We start from the raw sequence: 23,427 nt of genomic DNA on the forward strand, positions 1-23,427 counted from the left end.
TCCCGACACCCTTGAAGCTTAAAGAGGAAGGCCAAGCCAGCCAACCACCGATCCACTGCAGCAGCCGACACCCCCCGTTCCAAGTTCCTTGCCAAATAGTACAAAACAGCCACCCCTACCTCCGGCCCCCACGGATCTATCTCGACCTGATGTAACAAGTCCAGCCACTCCCGCCAGACCTTCGAGTATGCAGACCATGTCGCCTCACTCACCGACCTCCGGATCCAACCTGCAACGACCCCAAGGCAATCTCCCACAGCCAGTCGGGACAGGGAACCCCGTGTCGCTCCGCCGCCGGCGCCATCTCTCGGAATTTGTCCCACTGAAAACGAGACAAAGCGTCAGCCAAGATGTTATCAACCCCAGGGAGATGCACAGCATAGAGAAAAACGTTCAGCTGCAGGCAACGCAACACTAAATGGCGAAGCAAGCCAACCACAGGTTGCGAGGAAGCCGAGACCCGGTTGATGACCTGAACCACCCCCAAGTTGTCGCAATGAAAACGAACCTTCTGATTCCGAAAATTTTCACCCCAAACCTCAACCGCCAATACCACCGGAAAAAGTTCCAACAGCACCAGGTTACTAAGGAAACCTGCTGCAGCCCAAGAAGAAGGCCAAGGAGCCGCACTCCACCGCCCCCTAAAAAAGGCCCCATATCCCCCGGAAGCCGCCGCATCCGTGAACAATTCCAAGTCAAAATTACTGACTGGTCCAGACATCCACAGCGCCCGTCCATTAAAGTCATCCAAAAAGGTATGCCAAATCCGCAAGTCCTCCCGATGTTCCCTAGTTAAACGAATAAAATGCAAAGGGGAAGTAATTCCTGCCGCCGCCAGCCGGCGGCAAAATACTCTCCCCATCGGCAGGATGCGACAAGCGAAGTTCAGCTTACCCAGCAACGACTGCAAGGCCCGTAGCTGAATTCTCCGCTTGCCCAGCACCCCACGAATTTCCCCTTGTAGGGCCAACAATTTGTCCCCTGGCAGCCGGCACTCCATGGCATCCGAGTCCAAAACGATGCCCAGAAAAGTCATCACAGAAGCCGGGCCCTCAGTCTTGTCCAAAGCCAATGGAATCCCGAAACGTTCAGCAACGTGTTGCAACGTAGCCAACAAAACCGCGCATACCCTGGAAGCGGGCAGACCCACGCAAAGAAAATCATCCAAATAATGGATGACCGAATTTATCCCGGAGACATCCCGCACCACCCACTCCAAGAACGAACTGAACCGCTCAAACAATGCGCAAGAAATCGAACACCCCATGGGAAGGCACTTATCAACGTAAAACGAGCCCTGCCAATGGCATCCCAGAAAACGAAAACTATCCGGATGTACCAGCAACAAGCGAAATGCGGACTCAATATCCGACTTCGCCATAAGCGAACCGTGCCCATAACGACGAAACCAGAAAACTGCCGCATCAAACGATGTGTAAGTCACCGAACAGGACTGCGGATCGATGGCGTCATTAACCGACCCCCCTTTGGGGAAAGACAGGTGGTGAATCAACCTGAACGAATTCGGCTCCTTCTTGGGCACCACCCCCAAGGGGGAAACCACCAGATCTGAAAACGGAGCGCAAGAAAACGGCCCGCCCATACGTCCCAACCCCACTTCCTTACTCAACTTCGCCGAAACCACCTCAGCATGCTGCACCGCCGACCATAAGTTATCGAAGTCAAACTACACGGAATACGAAAACCCTCCGAAAAACCGGCCAACAGCAGCCCGGCGGCTGCTCGATCCGGGTATCTATTTAGGAAAGGCCGCATCCTTTCCACTTTCTCCGGAGTTGTGCCTCTTACTCGCATGCTCTCCGGGCAGGCCTCTGCCCCGCTTGAAACAGCGCGACAAAGGATGGGATCCGCCGCAACCTGAACACTCATGTTTAAAACGGCAGAATCCCCCGAAACGACACGCGCCCTCTTGGAACTGCCAACATACACCCCTATGCTTTGAGGCCGATTGTCCTGGGGAGAATGAACCACCGACCCCACCCTGAAAAAACGGACCGGGAGCCCTACCCTCACCCTGCTCAAAGCGCCGCAACAAATCCCTCAGGCCGGACATCAAATCGCCGAGACCCCCCCTTAAACCTGACGCGGGAACGCCCACATCCCTTACCGCTGAGGCCGCGCCCCTGCCACCCCCCAACAGGTCCCGAAGCGCAGAAGAGAATAAAACAGGGAACTCACCAGGCTGCCCAGGAGATGTCCCATCAGCCGCGCGTCCCGACTCCATCGACGCAGAGCGGCCAGCTGTCACCCCCGCATCGGGTTCAGACAGCTCACCCTCCGATCTTTCGACCTCTTCCTGACGGCTGCATGGCCTCCCCGTCCCAGGAGCCACGGGTCCCTCCGGGCCGTGCCGCAGTTGACTCCGCCTCCTGGCACCAGCCACGCCCCACGATGTCCCTGGTCTCCGTCCCGTCACACTCTCTTCAGCACTCTGCCCAGAGCTGCCCTTCTGCTTGCTCCTCTTCAGAGCCGCCGCTCCATGCTGTACAGGTGGCCCGCCGACTGCTGCAGGGGACAGCCCGGCAGCCGCAGCGCTCCTTCTCCCACGTTGGGCTCCCTCCCTGACATGCACTTTGCCAGTGGAGGAGCCGTTACCTTCCCGTCTCCGTTGCCGTGCGGGCGGGGGGAGGGGCTTCCTTCGTGTGAAACCCCGCCCACCGAGCTCCGCTGAAGCTGAGGATTCCTCCCGGCTCCCCCGCGAACAGAGGCCAGAGAGTGCCTTGCCTGCGGGGCCGGAGGGTCCCGTGCGGTGCTCCTGATGCGGCGCTGAGCTCTGGGGGATGGGGAGTCCGGGCTGAAGCGCTCCGGAGGCCGAGACCTCCGAGCACATGGGCGCTCCCGCCCCTCTTCCTCTGGTGATAAGCCCGGGCCCTGTGATAAGCCCGGGTCAAGTGACAAGCCCGGGTCCTGCAAAAAGGCAGAGAACCGGCTCTGCAGCCAGTCTATTCCTCTTGAGGCTGCCGCCTCACGCAGCTGGGCCACCAGACCATCCATGACAGCCCCACTGTCTCTCAGGGAAAAGGCCCTAATACTGCTGGCGTAGGTAGGATGGGAGGGAAGCTCACTGAAGCTCACTCACCAACGTCCAGCTCCGACTGACCGCCCCCCACCCAGGATACCCCACCCAAAGGTGCCAAGGAGACCACCCACGTTTTCCCTCTACCAACCAGCTCCCACCTATACATTTTCAAACCCCTGCACTGACTTAACCCTTTCTAGCCTTCCTTACCCACTCTAGGCCTAGTCATGCCTGCCCTGCGCTACTTCTTTCCTGTCATTTACGCTACGGGCATTACTTTTCACAAATATTGAAAAGGTGAACTAATTTACAACACCCTCCCCACCTTCGCTCCTGTACCAGCTACACTTAAGTGTTTTTGATAATTATCTTTTACTGCCCACTGTAGCTGATTTAGCAGTTTGAGCATTTTAAAACTTCACTCTTCTGCACCCTTCTTTCTTCTGGGATGAATTCCTGGAACAAAGAGGGCTCAGGGAGATTCTCATTGATCAGCATGGTCATGAGGCCGCACTGACCAATGCCCTCCCACCATTGTGAGCATTGTGATGCTACCCAGACTATGAATGACGTGGTTCTACAAGATAGACTTCTTATTCACTGAGAAGTATAAACAGCTTTTTTTGCCAGGTTCATTCTATCTAGCCCTGACTTAATGCCGTCCCCACTTGACACCCGACACACTGATTTCTGCATCTGTCTGTATTTTTTACACATTCCAAAACTCACTCCATGGCTTCCCTAGCTATCTCCATCTGGCATGCCTCCTTTCTTATACTTTTTTGTTGTCCTATGCACTTATCTGAATCCCCCTTCCCCTTCTACAGCTTGCTCCCATAACCTGCCCTATTAGTAAGATTGATTCTACCTTACCCCCCACCCCCCCTCCCCACCCTGCGCCTCTGATTTCCTTACCTTTTACACCCATACACAGCAGTTACCCATACTTATTACCATCCACTTTCTTATTTAGGTTACATAAAAATAAACACCAGGAACTGTTCTAAGCCAGTGATCTCCAAACTGTGGCCAGGGGGCCATATGTGGCCCTTTGCTTGCCTTTATCTAGCCCTTGGACACCAACAATGGGGCACCATAACTTCCGACACCAATGATGGGGTACTATTCCTTTTCCCTGATATATATTGGCACTATTCCACCTTCTGCTACAAGGAGTTATTCCTCAGACTGACACCAACAATGGATCACCATTCCTCCCATTGACACCAGTGATAAGGTAATATTCCTTCCTCTGATACCAACAGTTGGCACTATTCCTCCCATTAAAACCAATAATGAAGCATTGTATACTTCCATTGATGCCAAAGCATTTTCTACTCACACTTGCCACATTCCAGCCCCCAAGGAGTCTGATGGACAGTAAACTGGCCCTTTGATTATAAACTTTGGAGACACTTGTTCTAAGCTAATCTGATTGCACCTCAGTGGCCCACCTGTCTTTGTGGACATGGTAGCTTAGCCGGCTTACACTTCTGTCACCAATGCTTTTGTTCAGATTGTCACTGGAATATCTCCATACCAGTAGGGTTTTTACTATAAAGTACAACTTGTATCACAGTTACCTCTACAATATACACATTGTACCTGATGCTTCCTGATATTTTTCTATCCTTTCTAAAATAAAGAATGCATAAAAACAAATGCAGCCGCCACATGTAAGGACTGGCAAGCTGCAGTAGAATACATTTTTGTTGTTGGGTTTGTGCAATGGTTTTGCAAAGAACAGCTCTGATCCTCCTCTTCTCGGGTCCCCCACTGGTGCTCCCAGCTCCCCCTCTTCTTGTGTGTGCCACTATAGCAAGCTGCTTCCTATCATGGGATCTGGGGGCTCGATACCAAGCCATGCTGCCTGTGTCTATGGACCCACCCCCCGATTTTCGTCACAGGATTTGATTGACAGCAGCAGGAGCCAATGACTTCTGTTGCTATCAGTCTGCCCTGTGAGGAGAGAGAGAGTGTAGAGAGCCGCTGCTCACAGGCACAGCTCTGAATCAAGATCAGGCTCAGGTAGATATAAGGGGGGGGGGGAGAGCTGCACACAGAATATTTTTTACCGTAATGCAGAGAATTTATTAAGGTATAAAAACCTTTGACCTTTAGAACCACTTTAAGCTGGCCATAGATCAGGGGTCCTAAAACTACGGCCCACAGGCCACATGCGGGCCCGCCGAGGACATGTATCAGGCCCGCCAGGCAGGGGCATATTTGCCACGAGGCAACCTAGGCTTTTGCCTAGGGCGGCACTTTTCAGGGGGGCGGCAGTGCGGCAGTGCCGCCCCCCCCTTTTCCCACGGAAGGCAGTCTCTGGTCATCTCCTGTGCTGTGTCCACAGTTTCTGGTCATCTCCTGTACTGTGTCCGCATTTGTTCATAGTTTTATTTTTTTTAAAACTATAGTCCGGCCCTCCAACGGTCTGAGGGACAGTGAACTGGCCCCATGTTTAAAAAGTTTGAGGATCCCTGCCATAGATGGATCAAATTTTGATCCATCTATGGTCGTTCCTGCTTGAGAGAAGTCAGTCTAAAGTTTGGCTTTTTTTGAAGTGGAATGTTGGAACATCTTATTTTCAACCAGTGCTGATAAGTGTATTTCTACAGCAGAGGAGACCACACTGTCAGAATACAATAGCACAGTGGAGAGGATTCCTTTATCCACCCCACTTGTGTGGATGGGGAATTCGTTCCTTTTTTTTTTTTATCAGCTAGTGGTACTAAAGCCTAGTACACATGATCAGAAAATCATACGAAAAATACCGCTTTCAAATTGATCATATGATAATCTGATCGTTAGTACACAGATTTTGTCTGAAATCATTCGTAGGGACATGCACAACATTGTTTCTTGTACGATACCAGATCCTATGATTTTCATTTATTCAGTACAGTTTTCATCCGAACACAATACATTACATCACTTATGAATTTTTTTTCTGTCATATGAGAATTTTCATAACTTTAGTAACCTCTTCATTTTCAATATGGAGACTAGCATGCAAAAAAAAAGAAACATACGATCATTCATCCGATATTCTCAGTGTGTATGGGGCTTAAGTGTCAGTCATGTTTATAGTGAGTGACAGTCTGTTTGACTGGCAGAATTGAGCTTGCTCTCTATACATTGTAGTAGTTTCTTCTACTTTATTATTGCCAGTAGGATGACTGGCTGGTGCATGGGTTTAATAGAAATAGGCTTCACACCATTAACAGAGTGCAAACCCATTTGTGTTTGTATTGTGGTGATTGATGAACACTGAGTTCAGTGTGTAAGCATCCCAAAAATGCATTTGTTTATTGTATTATTTGTTTATGCAAATATCCAGCAAGTCATCACATTCATATCCATTGAAAGTGAAATCAAATTCACATAAAGTGTGACAATGCTGTCTGGATCCGACCCAAGTAATGGATATGGCAAACAACAGAAAAACTGATCTAGATCTAAGGCAGCAGAGAGCAAGGGGCTCAGCCTCTGGGTCTTATCTCATGAAATTGAGTACAAGGCTTTTCTCAGTCACAATTCTTTTCAATACCATGTAGATATAGCTTGAGGGGATTATGGAAATTACACTATATAATAGGCATGTGCCTCAGATAGTGTGTTGGGCTTGGAAGCCTGCATTGTCTCGATGCACATGCTGAACAAATTGCTTGTCATCAGTAATAACATGGAAGAATTTTAGATTCATAAGGACCAGAACTGTTCATTTTAATGCAGTTAACTCTTCAGAATTTAGAGATAAAATATTTAAAAATTCATTATTGTATTAATTTTCAAACATGTGAACCTGGAGATCTGGGTTGATTTTCTATTGGTGACAATATGGATTCCTATTTTTGCAGTATATGAAAGTTTGTAGTCCCTGGCCTATAGGCACCTGCTTTAAAGATTGCCCTTTGTTTTAGGTCTTACTGATGATCTTCAGCTTTTTGATAGGTCCATTACAGGGTAACACTGGATGGGTGATTGATTCCCTTAACTCTCCTACTTTATATCACAGGTCATAGAAAACAGTATTTCATTTTCAGGATGCATACTGTGTCCTTCTCCTCCTATTTGCCTTTGGCAGCTGTACATCTGATTAATATGGTAAAATGCCAGAAACCTTTAAAGTGGTTGTAAATCCGTACACGCTGTATACCTAGTGAAGTGACTGGCCTCAGGTGATACACGGAGATTAAACAAATCCTCCTACATAAGTTGTACCTGTTTATCTGCAGTATTCTCTTCTCTATATTTGTTCAAAGTACTCAATATATAAAGCTTGTATAAGAGTTCAGAAAAAAGGGGGTGGAGGACTAAAGTTACACCCTTCAGAGCTCAGTGAGCAGATTGGATTGAAGAGACACACCCCCTCCATACAGCACACATGAACAGAGCTGAGGATGTCAATCTGATGGAGGTCCCTCCCCTGTCATCATTTTTCTCTTGGTGTCAGGAAAACTGTGTCAGAAGTGACTCATGCTGATAGCAGAAGAATGAAGCAACAGACAGAAATTGCACTTAGTGCTCTTAATTAAGACAAGTACACACTATAGAGGGATATGCTTTGTTCATATTACATGTCTGACATTTACAACCACTTTGAATTGGCAGGTTAGCACATCAGCATGTTTTCATATGTTCTTCAGATTGTTGTAGGCAAGGCTGTGTTTGAATTATTAAGTGTATGGTAGCAGAGATTCCCTGTAAATGAGAATAAGGGTGAGCTGAAAAGAATCCAAATTGGGACAAATCCTACCTTGTGCATTTCCATTTGTTAATCTCAAAGGAATATATGATAATTGCCCTTTTAGCAGAACGAATATAATATGTAACTATTTAATAGACAATCAAAAAAATACTGTATTGGCACCATTTTCTTCCCACCAACTACTTTTTATTGGGATTATGGTTTGCTACACTGACATGTCAGCCTGTATCTATGGTACCATTACAAAACTGCCACAATGAGTAGGTTATTTTAAAAGCACCAAGGATTGACATTTTATTTTGGAATTTTAAAAACTCTCCTCTGGGCTGGATTTTGTATTGTATTTGCAGTGCAACAGACATTGATTGTTGGGAAGTCTTCATTTCTGTAAGTTTTGTCTGGGTGATTGCTTAAATCATCGGAACTGGGAGTTATGTAGAAGAATGCCAGAGATAGGAAATGAGGGATCCCAAGTTTGAAAGCTGTGAATGTATAATTATATGCCTGTATTTGAAGAACAGATCATTGTTCCACCCAGTCAAAAGTTCCTTCAGTATCCAACTGATGTGGAAATCCAGTTACACAATGCTTGCATTTACTTGAATAGGCGTTCATGTTGAATTTGTTTGAGCTTGTTCAGGTCTGGCTTGCTTAGCATGTTAGAGTGGAACTAAAGTCAAGGAGTAAAACTTTCCAAGGTATAGTAAACATCTGAACAAAAAATGTATATTGTGCCTAATCTTCACCCTGATAATTCACATTTTGTGTTGAATTCTGCCTAAGCAGCAATGCTCTTTCTGGCATGTGAATGTGTCTTGGCATTGCTGTGCCTAAAGCCTCATAGCTGTAAAGATGCTGTGTTAATCTCAGGCAATGCTGCCTAAGGCTGCTAAATTCAGGATTGTTATTATTATTTATTATTATACAGGATTTATATAGTGCCAACAGTTTACACAGCGGTTTACAATATAAAGGGGGACAGTACAATTACAATACAGTTCAATACAGAAGGAATATGAGGGCTCTGCTCATGGAGCTTACAACCTAAAAGATGGAGGTTTGTAGTGAAATCTGGTGATGTAAATGATGTGCTTCTAACTGTTCTCCTTTCTGGAGATTCTGAAATGAGGAAGTACAGCCATGCCTCTATCAAGATGGCCACCCCACACAGAGAAGCAGTGCAGAACAAGGCATAGTAAGTCAAGAAAGGATGAATGTATAAGTAGTGAAGCGCTAAATGGTATTAACACATATATATAACTTAGACAGACATGGTTCCAATGATACAGATGACCTAGTGTAATAATCCAGGTATATATCAACACAAGCTCAACACGTATAAAAATCTCTTAAAGGGATGTGGTATTATCACATAAATATATATAAACAGATATGACCCCAATAATCCAGATATCCTAATAGTGCAATAGTCTTTGTGTCAATCAATATATGCACAACGAGTGCATAAATCCCTTAAAGATGTGTGGCATGGAAAAAATAAGAAGAAGAATCTTCGTGCAGGTGTGCGACCAATACGTGACAATCCTCAGTGGCTGGGGTCCCCCCTCACCTTCCTGCCCAGGCCCCATATGGCCAATGAGCCTTGCAGTATTGCTGTTCCAAAGGATAGATTCCTTGTTAATAGTGGTGTTGGGACTCTCTCCTCCTCTGTAACCAAGGTCTCCCCTGAACACTTCTGCTTCTTAGGGCCAATGACTTTCCAAACTCGTCCTCAGTAAAGCAAGGAAATCCAATATAGTGTAAAACCTTTACACTTATTGAAGTATAAAAGCTTGCATCTACTCACATATGTAGATATGTCACAGCATTATTTCCACTACAGCATGGGTGGATGTGTCCGGGTGCACCAAGATGGCGTCGACGCCGGATATGACGTTGTTGCGCTACCGCTCGAGCTCCACCTACTGGCGTATCTACGCGTTACGTCACGATTTGACCATGTGACTTCCTCAGGATAAGTCAAGAAAGGAGAAACAATCAGATGAAGGGAGACCACAGGCAATACCGATGATTATTCTTTGCCTTCCAAATTCCATTTGTGGTCACAAATACCTCGGCTAAGGCCCTCTTTAAATACTGATGTCATTTAATTAGAGCTTAAATAAAAAATTAAGTGGCATAGACAACATTTAATCAATTTTACCAGAAAAAAACATGCGTTAAAAAAATATCGATAAGATTTTTGGTCAGTTTGTTAACGCTAGTTTGAGCCAACTGCAAGTAGATTCCCTATCTGTACAGTTGCAAAGTTTCCAGGATAGCATTAGAATTGTCCTTTAATAAGTCACTAAGGTATGTACCTTTTTTCAAAGTACTAGATTCTTGTCTTCCAGTCCTGGGTATAAATTGTAACTGGGAACATAATACAGTTTCTTTTCAATGTGCAAAAAGTTTTCATTTTAGCACTGCAAGGCATGACTATCCTAAATCATATACTAGACAAGCATAGCCATAGTCTGTATTTATCCCCTTTCTCTCTCATCTCACTGTGTTTTTTGAGACCAAAATGTAAAATGTGCATGAAATGGATTTTGAAACTTTGCTGATCCAGTATGAAGAGTATGAAGATTGTAATAAAAATAATGCATTGCATTTTTAGAACAAACGCCTTAGATGGATTAATTTTCTTAATGCATCTAGCAGCAGGAGTGAAAGCTTTTTAAAAGGATGTTAAATCTGTATATTAAAAAAATAAAATGGAGCTACAAACTAGTGAATACCATACAAGGTAACTTACACTATATTGCCCAAAATATTGGGACGCCTGCCTTTACATGCACATGAACTTTAACCACTTGCCTACAGGGCACTTATACCCCCTTCCTGCCCAGGCCAATTTCCAGCTTTCAGCGCTGTCACACTTTGAATGACAATTGCGCGGTCATGCAACACTGTACCCATATGAAATTTTTTTCGTTTTTTTGTGACCAATAGAGCTTTATTTTGGTGGTATTTAATCACCTCTGGATTTTTTATTTTTTCTTAAACAAGCAAAAACCACTGAAAATTTTGAAAAAGAAAAGGTTTTTCTTAGTTTTTGTTATAACATTTTGTAAATAAGTGATTTTTCTCCTTCACTGATATGCGCTAATGAGGCTGCACGAATAGGCTGCACAGACGGACACTGATAGGTGCCACTGATGGGCACTGATGAGGAGGCACTGGTAGGTGGCACTGATGGGCATTGACAGGCATCACTGATGGGCACTGAAAGGCAGCACTGATACATGGCACTGATATATGGGACTGATAGGCAGCACTGATAGGCGGCACTGACTGGCACTGATAGGCAGCACTGACTGGCACTGATAGGCGGCACTGACTGGCACTGATAGGCGGCACAAACAGGCACTGATATGCGGCACTGATGCGCACTGATAGGCGGCACTGACTGGCACTGATAGGCGGCACTAACTGGCACTGATTGGCATTGATAGGTGGCACTGACTGGCACTGATGGGTGACACTGCAAGGCAGCTTAGATGGGCACTGATATGTGGCATTGATGTGCACTGGTAGCACTGATATGTGGCATTGATGTGGCACTCGCACAAGGCACTGATGAGCACTGACACAATGGACGCTGACAGGTGGCACTTCTGGGGTTACACTGATCATCAGGGCACACTGATCATCAGTGCCCTGATGAGCAGTGTACTTGTCCCCTCCGTGGACAGCCAATTACCGGCTCTCCTCTCCTCTCGAGCTGTCAGCGTGACAGCTCGAGAGGAGAGAAATGCCGATAACCTGATTGGACACAGCTGATCACATGACCAAGCCGACACCTTCGGCTCTTTCCGTGATCAGTGATCCACTGTGTCCGAGGGACACAGCGCCCCGCCGATCGCCACGCTGCGCACTCCCTGAGCCGCGCATGCATGGTGAGAATGGGAGGACGTCATATAACGTCCTCTCAGAATGAGAGAGCCACCTTGCATCTGTCATATTACTATATGGCGGGTGGAAGGTGGTTAATGGCATCCCAGTCTTAGTCTGTAGGGTTCAATATTGAGTTGGTCCACCTTTTGTAGCTATAACAGCATCAACTCCTCTAGGAAGGCTCCCCACAAGGTTTAGAAGTGTGTATATGGGAATGTTTGACCATTCTTCCAGAAGCGCATTTGTGAGGTCAGGCATGTCGGCTGAGAAGGCTTGGCTCGCATTCTCCACTCTAATTCATCCCAAAGTTGTTCTATCGGGTTGAGGTCAGGACTCTGTGCAGGCCAGTCAAATTTCTCCACCCCAAACTCGCTCATCCATGTCTTTATGGACCTTGCTTTGTGCACTTGTGCACAGTCATGTTGGAGCAGGATGGGGCCATCTCCAAACTGTTCCCACAAAGTTGGGAGCATGAAATTGTCCAAAATGTCTTGGTATATTGATGCCTTCAGAGTTCCCTTCACTGGAACTAAGGAGCCAAGACCAACCCTTGACAAACAACCCCCCCACCATAATTCCCCCTCCACCAAACTTTACACTTGGCACAATGCATTCAGGCAAGTACCGTTCTCCTGGCAACCACCAAACCCAGATACATCCATCAAATTGCCAGACAGAGAAGCATGATTCATCACTCCAGAGAACATGTCTCCACTGCTCTAGAGTCCAGTGGCGGCGTGCTTTACACCACTGCATCTGACACTTTGTATTGCACTTGGTGATGTAAGGCTTGGATGTCGCTGCTCAACCATGGAAACCTATTCCATGTAGCTCTCTATGCACTGCCGTTGTGCTAATCTGAAGGCCGCACGAAGTTTGGAGGCCTATTTCTTATATTGACAGTTGGCAGACAGTTGGGGGTTTATTTACTAAAGCTGGAGAGTCCAAAATCAGACTCCCTTCTGCATAGAAACCAATCAGCTTCTAACCTCAGCTTGTTCAATGAAGCTTTGGCAATGAAACCTGGAAGCTGATTGGTTTCTATGGAGAAGTGAGTCTGATTTTGCAGTCTCCAGCTTTAGTAAATAAACCCCTTGGTGACTTCTGCGGCCTATGCACTTCAGCGTGCCTGACCCTGCTCTGTCATTATTACAAGTTGCTGTTGTTCCCAGTTGCTACCACTTTGTTATAATACCACTAACAGTTGACTGTGGAATATATAGCAGGAATGAAATTTCATGGATGGACTTATTGCACAGGTGGCAACCAATCACGGTACCACGCTTGAATTCATTGAGCTCCTGAGAGCGACCCATTCTTTCCCAAATGTTTGTAGAAGCAGTCTGCATGCCTAGGTGCTTGATTTTATACATCTGTGGCCATGGAATTGATTGGAACACCTAAATCCAATGAATTGGAGGGGTGTCCCAATGCTTTTGGCAATATAGTGTATCATAGTAAAAGTAGTAGCCATATAGGCTAAGATGGGACATTTACTTTTCGTTAAGGTTTACTCACAATAGTGCAACTAGAGGGCTTTGGTGCATTCTTCAGCAATGTATAAAAAAAACTGATTTTCAATCACATTATGTTCAATTACATCTTTATTTAATTCCTGCTTGCAATATTTTTTTTACATATTTTCTATTTGCATTATTAAAGATTTTAACCAATCATCAAAACTGCATGCATTTTTTTATTATTTTTAATGAAAAAATTGGCACATAGTGTTGATCTGAGTATTAAAGAGAACTACATCTACTGTAATTTCTGTTTAAGGGCTAGTACCACAAGGTATCTACTCTTACAAATAGCCAGAATAATATCCTCCATGCACTTTTTTGATTGAATTTCTCTTTGTTGCTAGGGTTCTGTCTTTCTTTGATTTCAAGGATAAACACTGCCCAACTGCCATTCCCCCCGCCACTGAGAGCAAGGGGTGCAGGCAGCTAGAAGGGGCTTAGCCCAGAAGTAAGTGGAAGGCTGGCTCATGTCACACATTCACATGGGTGAAAAGTGAAGGGTTTTCAGGTTACTAAAGGTGAAAGCAGGCACCTTCCAGTGCCTACTGTTAGATCAGACTGTGGTTTTTCCCCTGAAACTGTTAAACATCTTGTTTTGCTAGTGAGACAGTGAGATGGCTATAATCTGCAGAATAGGAAGTAGATATTTTAGAGTAACCTCCTGTGTTCAAGTGTGGTTTCTTAGTAGTCTATAAGCTGTCACTTTTCAGCCTCGTTGGTATTTGAGACCACCACTCTTTGCTGCCCTCTTAGGACTGGGGAAGTCCCAATACACATAGCACTATAAAAACAAAACAAGGGCAAAACAACCTAGTGCATTATCTTCATATATCATTTATTAATATAATACAAGTAAATGTTATACTCATAAACAACAGTATGTGTTAGCACATCAATACAATCCAACACCGAAAATGCCAGGTCCTCTGCACATGCTCTTTGTCATGGGAAGTAGCCACGGATGTAAATTGTGGCTCGCATATTTCAAGGGGAATCCCCTCTTCATCAGAGCCTCTGATTAAAAGGGGATTCCCCTTCAAACAAAGCTGGGAGCTTTGTGCTGACATGATACATTTCAGCATTGTAATAAAAAGAGCTGCATCTGCAGCTTTAGTTTGCAGTTTTAGGCCTGTTGCACATAGGAGTAAAAAATACTGCGTTTTTTTTACTGATCGTGAGATTGTTGTTAATGAGGGACATTGCACACAGAGATCAGCAGTACAGCGTTGAGTACAGAGCAGTAAAACAAAAACATAAAAGTTTACATTTCAGTGCAGTCATTTTCTCGTTTGTTTATTTGTTTAGGGCCCTTTGCACACGAGTGTCATAATTTACTGATGTTTACTCGGGAACTTGTGATGCCCTTGTGCAAGGGGCCACAATACTGACAATGAAGAAGAATTGTACTCGTCTATACTCATCATTACGCTTACTCACCTTTACTCGCCTATACTCAATATTACTCATGTCTATACACACAGTTTTTGGCCCATTGCACACGGGCATCACAAGTTCCTTAGCAAACATTAGTAAATTATAACACCTGTGTGCAAGGGGCCTTAGTCTGCATCCCTTTAATTCATTATGAGCCTTATAAATGATCTTGCCAAAAAATGAAGCTTCTCTTGCAAGGGATGCCTGTAATTATGGCTTGGTGCAGGCTTCTGAAAAAATGTCATGTGCCAATCACACAAGAAAGAAATAACTGTGGGGTAAGACTTCTGCATTACCATATTACACAGAGGTGAAAATAACATTTTATAACAGTTCTAGAAGCTCACAACAGTATCTGATTGCTGTGCAAACATATTTATTAATAGGGATAGGATTGCATTGTTTTTATTAAAAAACACAGCATAGCCTTTTCTTTTGTTCAACGTTTCTCTCTCTGCATGGTACACATCTGGTATACTTTTGAATTTTCTTTGGGAGTGTGTGTATGTGCGCTCCAGCAGTGGATGCACATCACAGTTTTACTGTGGTGACTAAAATAGAATGTTCCTGTGCACTGTATGTTGGCATGGCTGCGTGTAGTCCATATTAAGGGTGTGCAAGAAATGCTGTAGCTAAACTAATAGGTATTGTCACCTTAAGCTGATTTCCTGACATGGATATTTCTACATAGTTACATTGGTCTTGCTTGGACCAGGTTAAGTAGGTTTGTTCCATAACTGGCCAATCCCCATGGAAACTAGAAATCCTTGCAGTAGGCAAAGCTATTAAAAATATTCTAACTTCACATTGTTTTCCATTTCAGGTTCTTTCATGATGGTAAATACATCTGGAAGGTTGGCTGGGCAGAGGGCTCTTCTGTTATTGCCTCAGCTGAAAGAGAATGACACACATTGTATTGACTTTCATTACTTTGTGTCCAGCAAGAGTGGAGCCTTACCTGGACTGCTAAACATCTTTGTCACAGAAAATAATGGGGTAATGGGAAACCCCGTGTGGAACATATCAGGACCAGCAACTGGGATGTGGAATCGAGCAGAACTGGCAATTAGCACCTTCTGGCCCAATTTTTACCAGGTATGATATAAACCGTTGTTTGAGAATGTAAGGTAAGGAGCTACTACTTTTATCTAGAACATAATGATAGTGTAGTATCACACTGATGTACTTATCGCTTCAGTAAGCCTTACAGAGGAGACCAGGCCTACCTTGATCTCTATAATATGCTTGGTACAAGAAAAACAAAAAAAGTGATATACTTCTACAGTATTTAAATATATAAAAGTAGTCACATGGTTAAAGTATAACTAAAGGCAAAGTGTTGTTTGCATTCAGGATAGAGAGGAGAGAAATTTGAACATCTCTCAGGATTTTATTGAAGACAGCACTGTCTGTACCCCAGCAAGAGAAACTCTATTTGGCCTCTATACTGTTATCACTGAGAGTGAACGTAAATCCCACATTTTGTGTTTTCACCAGAAAAGAAATGGAGGAGAAATCTTCCAATGGGCACTTTAGCTTGGGTGACCCTGGTGACAACCAGGGATTCTATCACTTTGGAAGGATTTCCACTGATTTCATGTGTTGACTATGGGACAGGAAGTGAAGGCAAACTTCCTAATGGGACCCAGATAACAAAATAAAACCTGGCATGGATTACAACCCTCCCTTACTATATCCAAAAGGAAAACTAAAAAGTTGTTAAAAACTTTCAGGGCCCATTCAGATCTATGTATTTGCTTAGAGGTGCATGCAGAATTGTGTAGTTGAGTTGTCATCATCAACATGCAATTTTGTTGTGTGCCAACATGTATTATTGCCAAGGATTGATTAGCTTTTCTATGCATTTGGGGACGATAGCATCAAAAGCCATTGACCAAGGCTTGTTCATACCTGTTACCAAAGCATCAAAATGCATAAAAACTGTCATTGACTTATATGGGCCCCCTAATGCATTAAAATGCCAAAATAATGGACATGGACTATTTGTAAAAACACTCTGCACTGCAGCGCTGAGATGGGGACATAAACTATTTTTTTTGTGGGGAAGTTGGACAAATGTGTTTTAGCATGTTGCAACACATTTGTAAAAATGCAACAATGCAAATGGACGCTTACAGATATAGATAGATGGTGACATGCAGTTGTTTTCCAAAATCAGATCACATCATCCTGCTATTCTGTATGTCATTTCAAATATGCTGTAGAGGCTTAGCAGGTAACATGTGATGATAGTCCCATGATACTGAGAAGATTTTTTTTTTTACAAAATAGACATAGCACAGGGATTTGCTATGCTGTTAGTCAGCCTCTATGGGCATCAAGAGATCAGGAAAGGAGCCGATATCAACAGAGGGATTCAGCTCTAGTGCACAATCTGAGGTGCACTAACACGAGATGTGGCAAAATCACTGTCATTTTATTGTTCTGCCTACCAGTACGCCATTGGCACGTAACCCAAAAGGTGAGGCACATTGAATATGGGTAAGGATAATTAAAAATGGAAAAAAATACCTTGACTTTCACTCTAAAAACAGCCCTTTGGCTCTTTTGCTATAAAGTATTATCACACACAGTCAGTACAGATATTTAATAGTGTTTATTTTGTTTTAGATATAATAGTATTCAGTAGGGATGTTCTCTCTCTTTTTCTCATTGGCTCTTTCTCAAAATTACAAATATACTGACATTGTAATCTATATCATATGCCTTTCATTTACAATGCTGTATTATTGAAGTCAGTGCAAACAGTAATATATTTATGACAATGTGCGGCAGCTTTCTGTATGCATAAAAACCTTGTTGATGGCATTGCGCAGAGCTCATTTTTTATAACTTCAAAATATAGTTTGTCATTTTAGAAGATTAGATCCTTCACCACATACACATTTTATTTGTAGAGAACAGTGACAATATGGGAGATGCAAAGTCAGATCAATACGCATTTTTCATGGATTCACATTAGTGTCTGATTAATGAATTGATGCATTTCTACAGCTTGTATACAGTGTTTGTAATGCATTTTGTAACAAGGCCAGATATTGAAGTGAATGCGGAGAAAGAACTGTGTGGGAAGGGTTAGTGCCGCAAGAAACCAGGACCTTCTGAGTGTCGGATTGTTTTCTTAATATATAGATTGATCCAGATATTGAAAAGATGTGACATTAGCTGTGTTATAGCTGTATGGTAAAGGGTAGAAAAATAAATCTCTAGGCACCAAGCAAGATCTTTCCAAACCCCCTTCCTGTCCACCTCCCTTGCCTCAAGAGAGCAGTGAAAGTCTATACAGGTAAACAATTACATATTAATTACTATTTGCCAAAAAATATATTAGGAGCATTTACACAAAGTAAGAAAGCTCTGAAAGCTGGATACAATAAAAACGAAACAGAAAGAAGGTCGACTCATTTGAGCTTTGGTGCTGGAGAAGGATTTTATGCATGCCGTTGACAACCCATAGAACTAATATTTCAAGCGACTATGTCACTAGAAGCCCAAAGGATGAACTTATGACTGTACTATTTGAAGAGAGAGATCACTGGAGAGGGAAATAATGTTTGGGTAGATCGAAGGCACCAAGCAAAGGAGAACAGCTACTGGATGGTTAGACACATTGACTACAGCTGTGGGGGATGACACTGGAAGATCTCACCAGACTAGCACAAAATCAACTTCTTTTTAGTTATCTCATTCATCAGGTCACTAGGGCTCAGACCCAAGTTGAGAGCACTTAAAAAAAAAACACACAAACACACACACACGCACACACACACACTGTACAGTATATATACATGTTTCTAAAAGAAAAATGAGATCAAGCAGAGAAAAATGTAAAGCATTTCTTGTATAGCAAGTTCTGCTGTGACTAGGCTTTTAAATCTAGGGTGAAAAGTCAAGAACATCTTAGCTCTAAGCTAGGGACCATTGGATAATAACTATATTATAGAATCTTTACAGGGATTTTCCCCTATAAAGCCCAGCCATAATTTTTGGATGAAGTGAGGAAGGGTTAGGACCTTCATTAATTTATTCATGTATGGAGAAATTTAACCTCTTTTCTTGAAAGTCGACCGTGGAAAATCTCTCCAACAGAAACAGAAAGAGCAATAACATTTTTAGAAGCATGGGAGAGGAGCTTTGTCATGATCGACTGTTACCTGTGCCACACACTCTGCATGTTACCTCACTCTGTGTTCTTGAGAATCAGCTGTCTATTCCTGAGTCTGCTTCTGCATTACTGATGGAAATGGTGCAGGAAGCAGGGCCGGATCTAGCCTATCCAATGTGGGGGATGTAGTAAAAAATGTCAGGAGGGCAGAGGATGGGAGGTCAGCAGGGCAGAGGACAGGGGTCAATGCTGGCAGGGCAGAGGAGAGGGTTCACTGCTGGCAGGGCAGAGTAAGAGTACAGGGGCACAGCTCATTCTCCCATAACTGCACTGCACACAGCCTGGGCACAGGCAACAAAGCTCCTCCTTCCCACACAATGCACAATGCATGAGATCAGTATAGTGTCAGTCAAGGACAGTATTGTGTCAGGCTAGGGCAGTATAATGTCAAACTAGGGCGATAAAGTATCAGATTAGGGTGGTATTGTGTCAATTTAGGGCAGCATAGTGGCAAGTTAGGGCAGTATAGTAGAAGGTTAGGGTTGGTTTTGGGGGGGCACAACTAAAATCTGGGGGGAGGGCATAGCCCTCCCCAGCACACTCCTAGATACGGTCATGGCAGGAAGTGACTTGTCGCTAATTCTCCCAGTGAGGAAGTGGCACATACTATAGATCCAGTTGAGTATTTACTCACTGCAAAGCAATCCAGTTGCTGGTGATGTTGCGCTGCCAAATAGCACTCCCGTTTTTGCCCTATGGCGTGAAACTCCGTGGACTAATCTTCTCCAGACAACTGCCTTATAGTTCACGCACTGATAGGTAGAGGGTAGTCAGTGAGTAGTAGTGAGCATTCTTCCTCTACCACTAATGTAAGGGGGAATTTGTCCTTCTAATGGCCACCAACATAAGGGGAGGCTTTTTCCTTCTACTGACCTCAAATATGTGGGAGCATTTTTCCTCCTACTGATCCCCAACATAAGAGTGCATTATTCTCCCTATTGACTACCAACATAAGAGGGCATTTTTCTCCCTGCTGACCCCCAAGTAAGGAAGTATTTTTCCTCCTAATGACCACCAATCTAAGGGGGCATTTTTCTTCTACTTGCTACTAATGTAAGAGCTCATTCTTCCTTCTACCAACCACCAACATAAAGGAGCATCCTGGTCCTCACTGACCACCAGTGTAGAGAGGCATACTTCCTCCTACTTACCACCAAAATAAGGGAGCATTCTTCCTCCTGCTGACAACCAGTGTAAGGGAGCATTCTTCCTGCTACTAAGCATCAACATAAGAAAGCATTCTTCCTCCTGCTGCTCAGAAAGGTAAGAAGGCGCTCTTTCTTCTAATAACCATAAACATAAGGGGACATTCTTCTCCTTACAGACCAAGAATGTCAGAAAATGTTCTTCCTCCTATTGACCACCAATGTAAGCATGCATTCTTCCTCCTACTGAACTCCAAATTAAGGGAGCATTCTTCTCTATACCAAGCACCAATGTGGGGGAGCAATCTTCTTTCTAATGACCATCAACAAAAAAGAGTGTCCATAATGACACTAACCATCCATGGTTAGTGGTTTGTTCATGGTTTGTCCTCCTGGCCACCAGTATAAAGGGGCCCTAAAAGCATTATTTGTTAGTGAAGACAATAATATATGCTCTAGCTCAGGGCCTGTGCTACATGACATTTATAAAAAAGGGTGTTGTTTAATTGTCTTTATTTTTTCTTTTCTTTCTGTTTGGTGAGTTTGCCATGGGGTCCTAGCTAAATCCCAGGGAATGAAGATTTAAAAAATCAGAGATTTCAGTCTCATAAAGGCTACTTATGTATCTCAGAGGCTCCAAAAGTGAGATGTTCCCAGTTCACATGTGATACATTTTTAAAGGGATCCTAATTTCTTTTTCAGGTAGTATTTTGTACAAAATGATCAATGTAGCAGGAGACATGGTAACACCCAAAAACAGCATTACTGAAGCAGTAGCAGTAAGACCGATAGATGTGTGAGAACAGAGCTAGGAACTATGGAAAAGTTGATGTCACCACTGAAATCGCCAAAAAATAAGAAGTCCACAGATAGCTTAACCCTCTAGACCAGGGGTCTCCAAACTTTTCAAACAAAGGGACAGTTTATGGTCCTTCAAACTTTAAGAGGGCTGGAGTGTGGCCAGTGGGGGTAGAAAATGTTTCGGGCCCAGCATCAGTGAGACTAAACGTGGCCTCAGGGATGGTGGTCAGTGGGAATTAGAGTAGTGCCCCATCATTGCTATTAATGCAAGGAATGGTACCACATATTCTGTGTATACTGCTTCATTTCATTGGGAGGAATAGTGCTCCAAGGGCCAAATAAAGACTGGCAAAGGGCCACATCCAGCTCACGGGCCGCAGTTTGGAGACCCCTGCTCTAGACCAAGGGTGCAATTACTCTTTATCAGTTTAATCTAAGCCACCCCCACTCTGCTGAATAGATGGCACAAAAACCATACATACAGTAGGTGCCAACCCTTCCCCCCCCCCCTTTGATTATAACAAAACAACAAAAATATTGGATTTGAGCTTTACACATTTATTTTTTAAATAAAGATGTTATTTAAATATTAAGAATACAAACTACAGATAACAAAATAAAATAGTTTTTTGTCTTGACCATGTTCTAATACTGCTATCCCTTTAAGGAAGTTTATAGCAACATTTTCCTGCAATATGGTAGCTTGATGAACATTCACAAAGAGTAGGAGTTGATGAACGTAGTTTACATTTAAATGATGTTGAGCATATAATTAAAAAAGAAGGACGTGTGAACTTTAAATGCCGATCCCTATCACGTTAATCATAGTAGATTGAATTATGCAGTTTCTATTACATGTGACAGTGTTATACAGGGCAATGCTGGAAACACAACAAATTGCCAGCTAATTATCATTGGTAGCAATTTAAGATGGAAATTATTCTTTGATTAGGGCTCTGCATAGTATCTAGTTAATGACAACTTTTATTGCGACCACCAGGTCTATGTTGTTTTGGAGCTTTTCAGAAAAGAAGGAAGGACTATATTCTGTTTCCTCTTTCCTATAAACATTTATACATTTATCACCAAGCAAATTTGTGTAAATTAGCAAATGACAAATGTTTACTTCAAAGAACATGTTGATGATGAATCATGTAAATATCATTCAGTGTAAATATTTGATCATTTTCAAAGTAAAAGAAGATTCTTGAACAAATAGCGAGCTACTCCATATGAACTTCTACTTATCTCTGTGTGCTCCCAGTGTCTTATTTATAACAAATAAATAAACAAATGCATTAAAATAATAATTGAGATTTTTTTTCAACTGCTTGCTGGATCAAAGTCAGAACCAGCTGTGTGTACGTTTTCATGAACAAGAGTAGTAGGACTCTGCTGTAGTGGGGTTGCTTTCCTTTGTCATTTTATTTCTGTCTTTGATAGATTGACCCATTTGTTTCCTTTTGCTAGTTATAAAAATAAAAGTCTTAATTAGAAGCCAGGCTTTCGTTTTTTATATAAACAGCAGCAGGTGGATTTCCTGTTTTATTCTGCGATGTATAAACCACGTGACCACACTTCCATCGCATTTTCCCTTCTCTTATTCCTAGTGACATGAGTTCATTTCATAGAAGTAATGCTCAATAGGTTTTCTAGATGTGAACATTTTTTAAAAATCTGAAAAAAAATGATATGTAAGAAGGGCCCAATTCCTACTTCAGCCCACATCTGTGAATGTAACTTTGTTGTGCCATCGCCTCCTACTCCAAGCCTTATAGTATCACACTAAAATGATAAGACATCACAGCCACAGAAGACATGTCAAGATAGGGGCAGAGAGGCTAAACAAACTAATAGTGCTTGTTTTCTAAGGCTCCATGTACACGGGATGTTTGGAAAACACCTATGAATGATGGAAACTGACTGCTGAAAAACGTAGGTTTAGTCGCGTTTGCATACCGCGTTTATGCGCGTTTATGAGCGTTTGCGTGTAGAAGCATTTTTTAAAGATAACCTCAGGAGACCTTCCAAAATGCCCAGAATGCACTGAAAAACAGTAAAAACGTAACTATTTCAGACATTTTGAGAGAAATAGAGAGAGCAGTAGCAAAGAGAGCAGTATTTGTTGAGATTAGCTGTCTTTTTTTTTTTTTTTTGTGGTGTTTGGATGTGTTCCAGCTCATTTCTGTGGAGAAATTATTGCAGCAGTGTCTAACATAATTTCTTTCATGCAAAACTTCAAAGTATGGTGTATCAGGTCCATTTGCGTACTGGGAAAACGCTTTGCTTGCATTTTTCATGATGAAAAAAGGCTCTGGACAGCATCTGGAAATGGAAGAGTTAAAAAAAATTTCCAAATGCAAACACTTAAAAAACGTGGTTAGCCACGATTACAAGTGTTTGAGACGCTGATAAAATCTACTGCTGAACGAAAGTTTGTTGCGTTCAAAAAATGACTGGAAACTCAACTGCCTGTACATGACTGTAAACGACATAGTGTACATGGACACATAGGAAAACATTAGGGAGAGTTCAGGGGCTACTGAAAAAAATGCAGAAAAGCTCCTGAATGTGAGTTTATCAGCTGCAGTGTACATGGAGCCTAAAACTGGAGAGTAAAAAATCTGATGCAGCTCTGCACAGAAACCAATCAGCTTCCAGGTGCTATTGGCAAAGCTTAATTGAAC

General features: G+C 43.2%; 1 protein-coding gene across 10 annotated transcripts in view; it reads left to right on the plus strand.

Annotated features, from left to right (window-relative positions):
• PTPRM (protein tyrosine phosphatase receptor type M) overlaps window positions 1-23,427 on the plus strand; it is a 998,088-nt gene that overhangs the window by 299,355 nt on the left and 675,306 nt on the right. For all 10 annotated transcript variants that reach the window (XM_089670974.1, XM_089670978.1, XM_089670975.1 and 7 more), the window contains exon 3: window positions 15,432-15,703. In XM_089670974.1, the coding sequence (XP_089527100.1) occupies window positions 15,432-15,703 (272 nt within the window). The remainder of the gene's footprint in view (window positions 1-15,431; window positions 15,704-23,427) is intronic.

This window comes from Staurois parvus, unplaced genomic scaffold, assembly GCF_062004578.1.
Source record: "Staurois parvus isolate SC_StPar_1 unplaced genomic scaffold, SC_StPar_1.0 ptg000097l, whole genome shotgun sequence".
NCBI classification, from domain to species: domain Eukaryota; kingdom Metazoa; phylum Chordata; class Amphibia; order Anura; family Ranidae; genus Staurois; species Staurois parvus.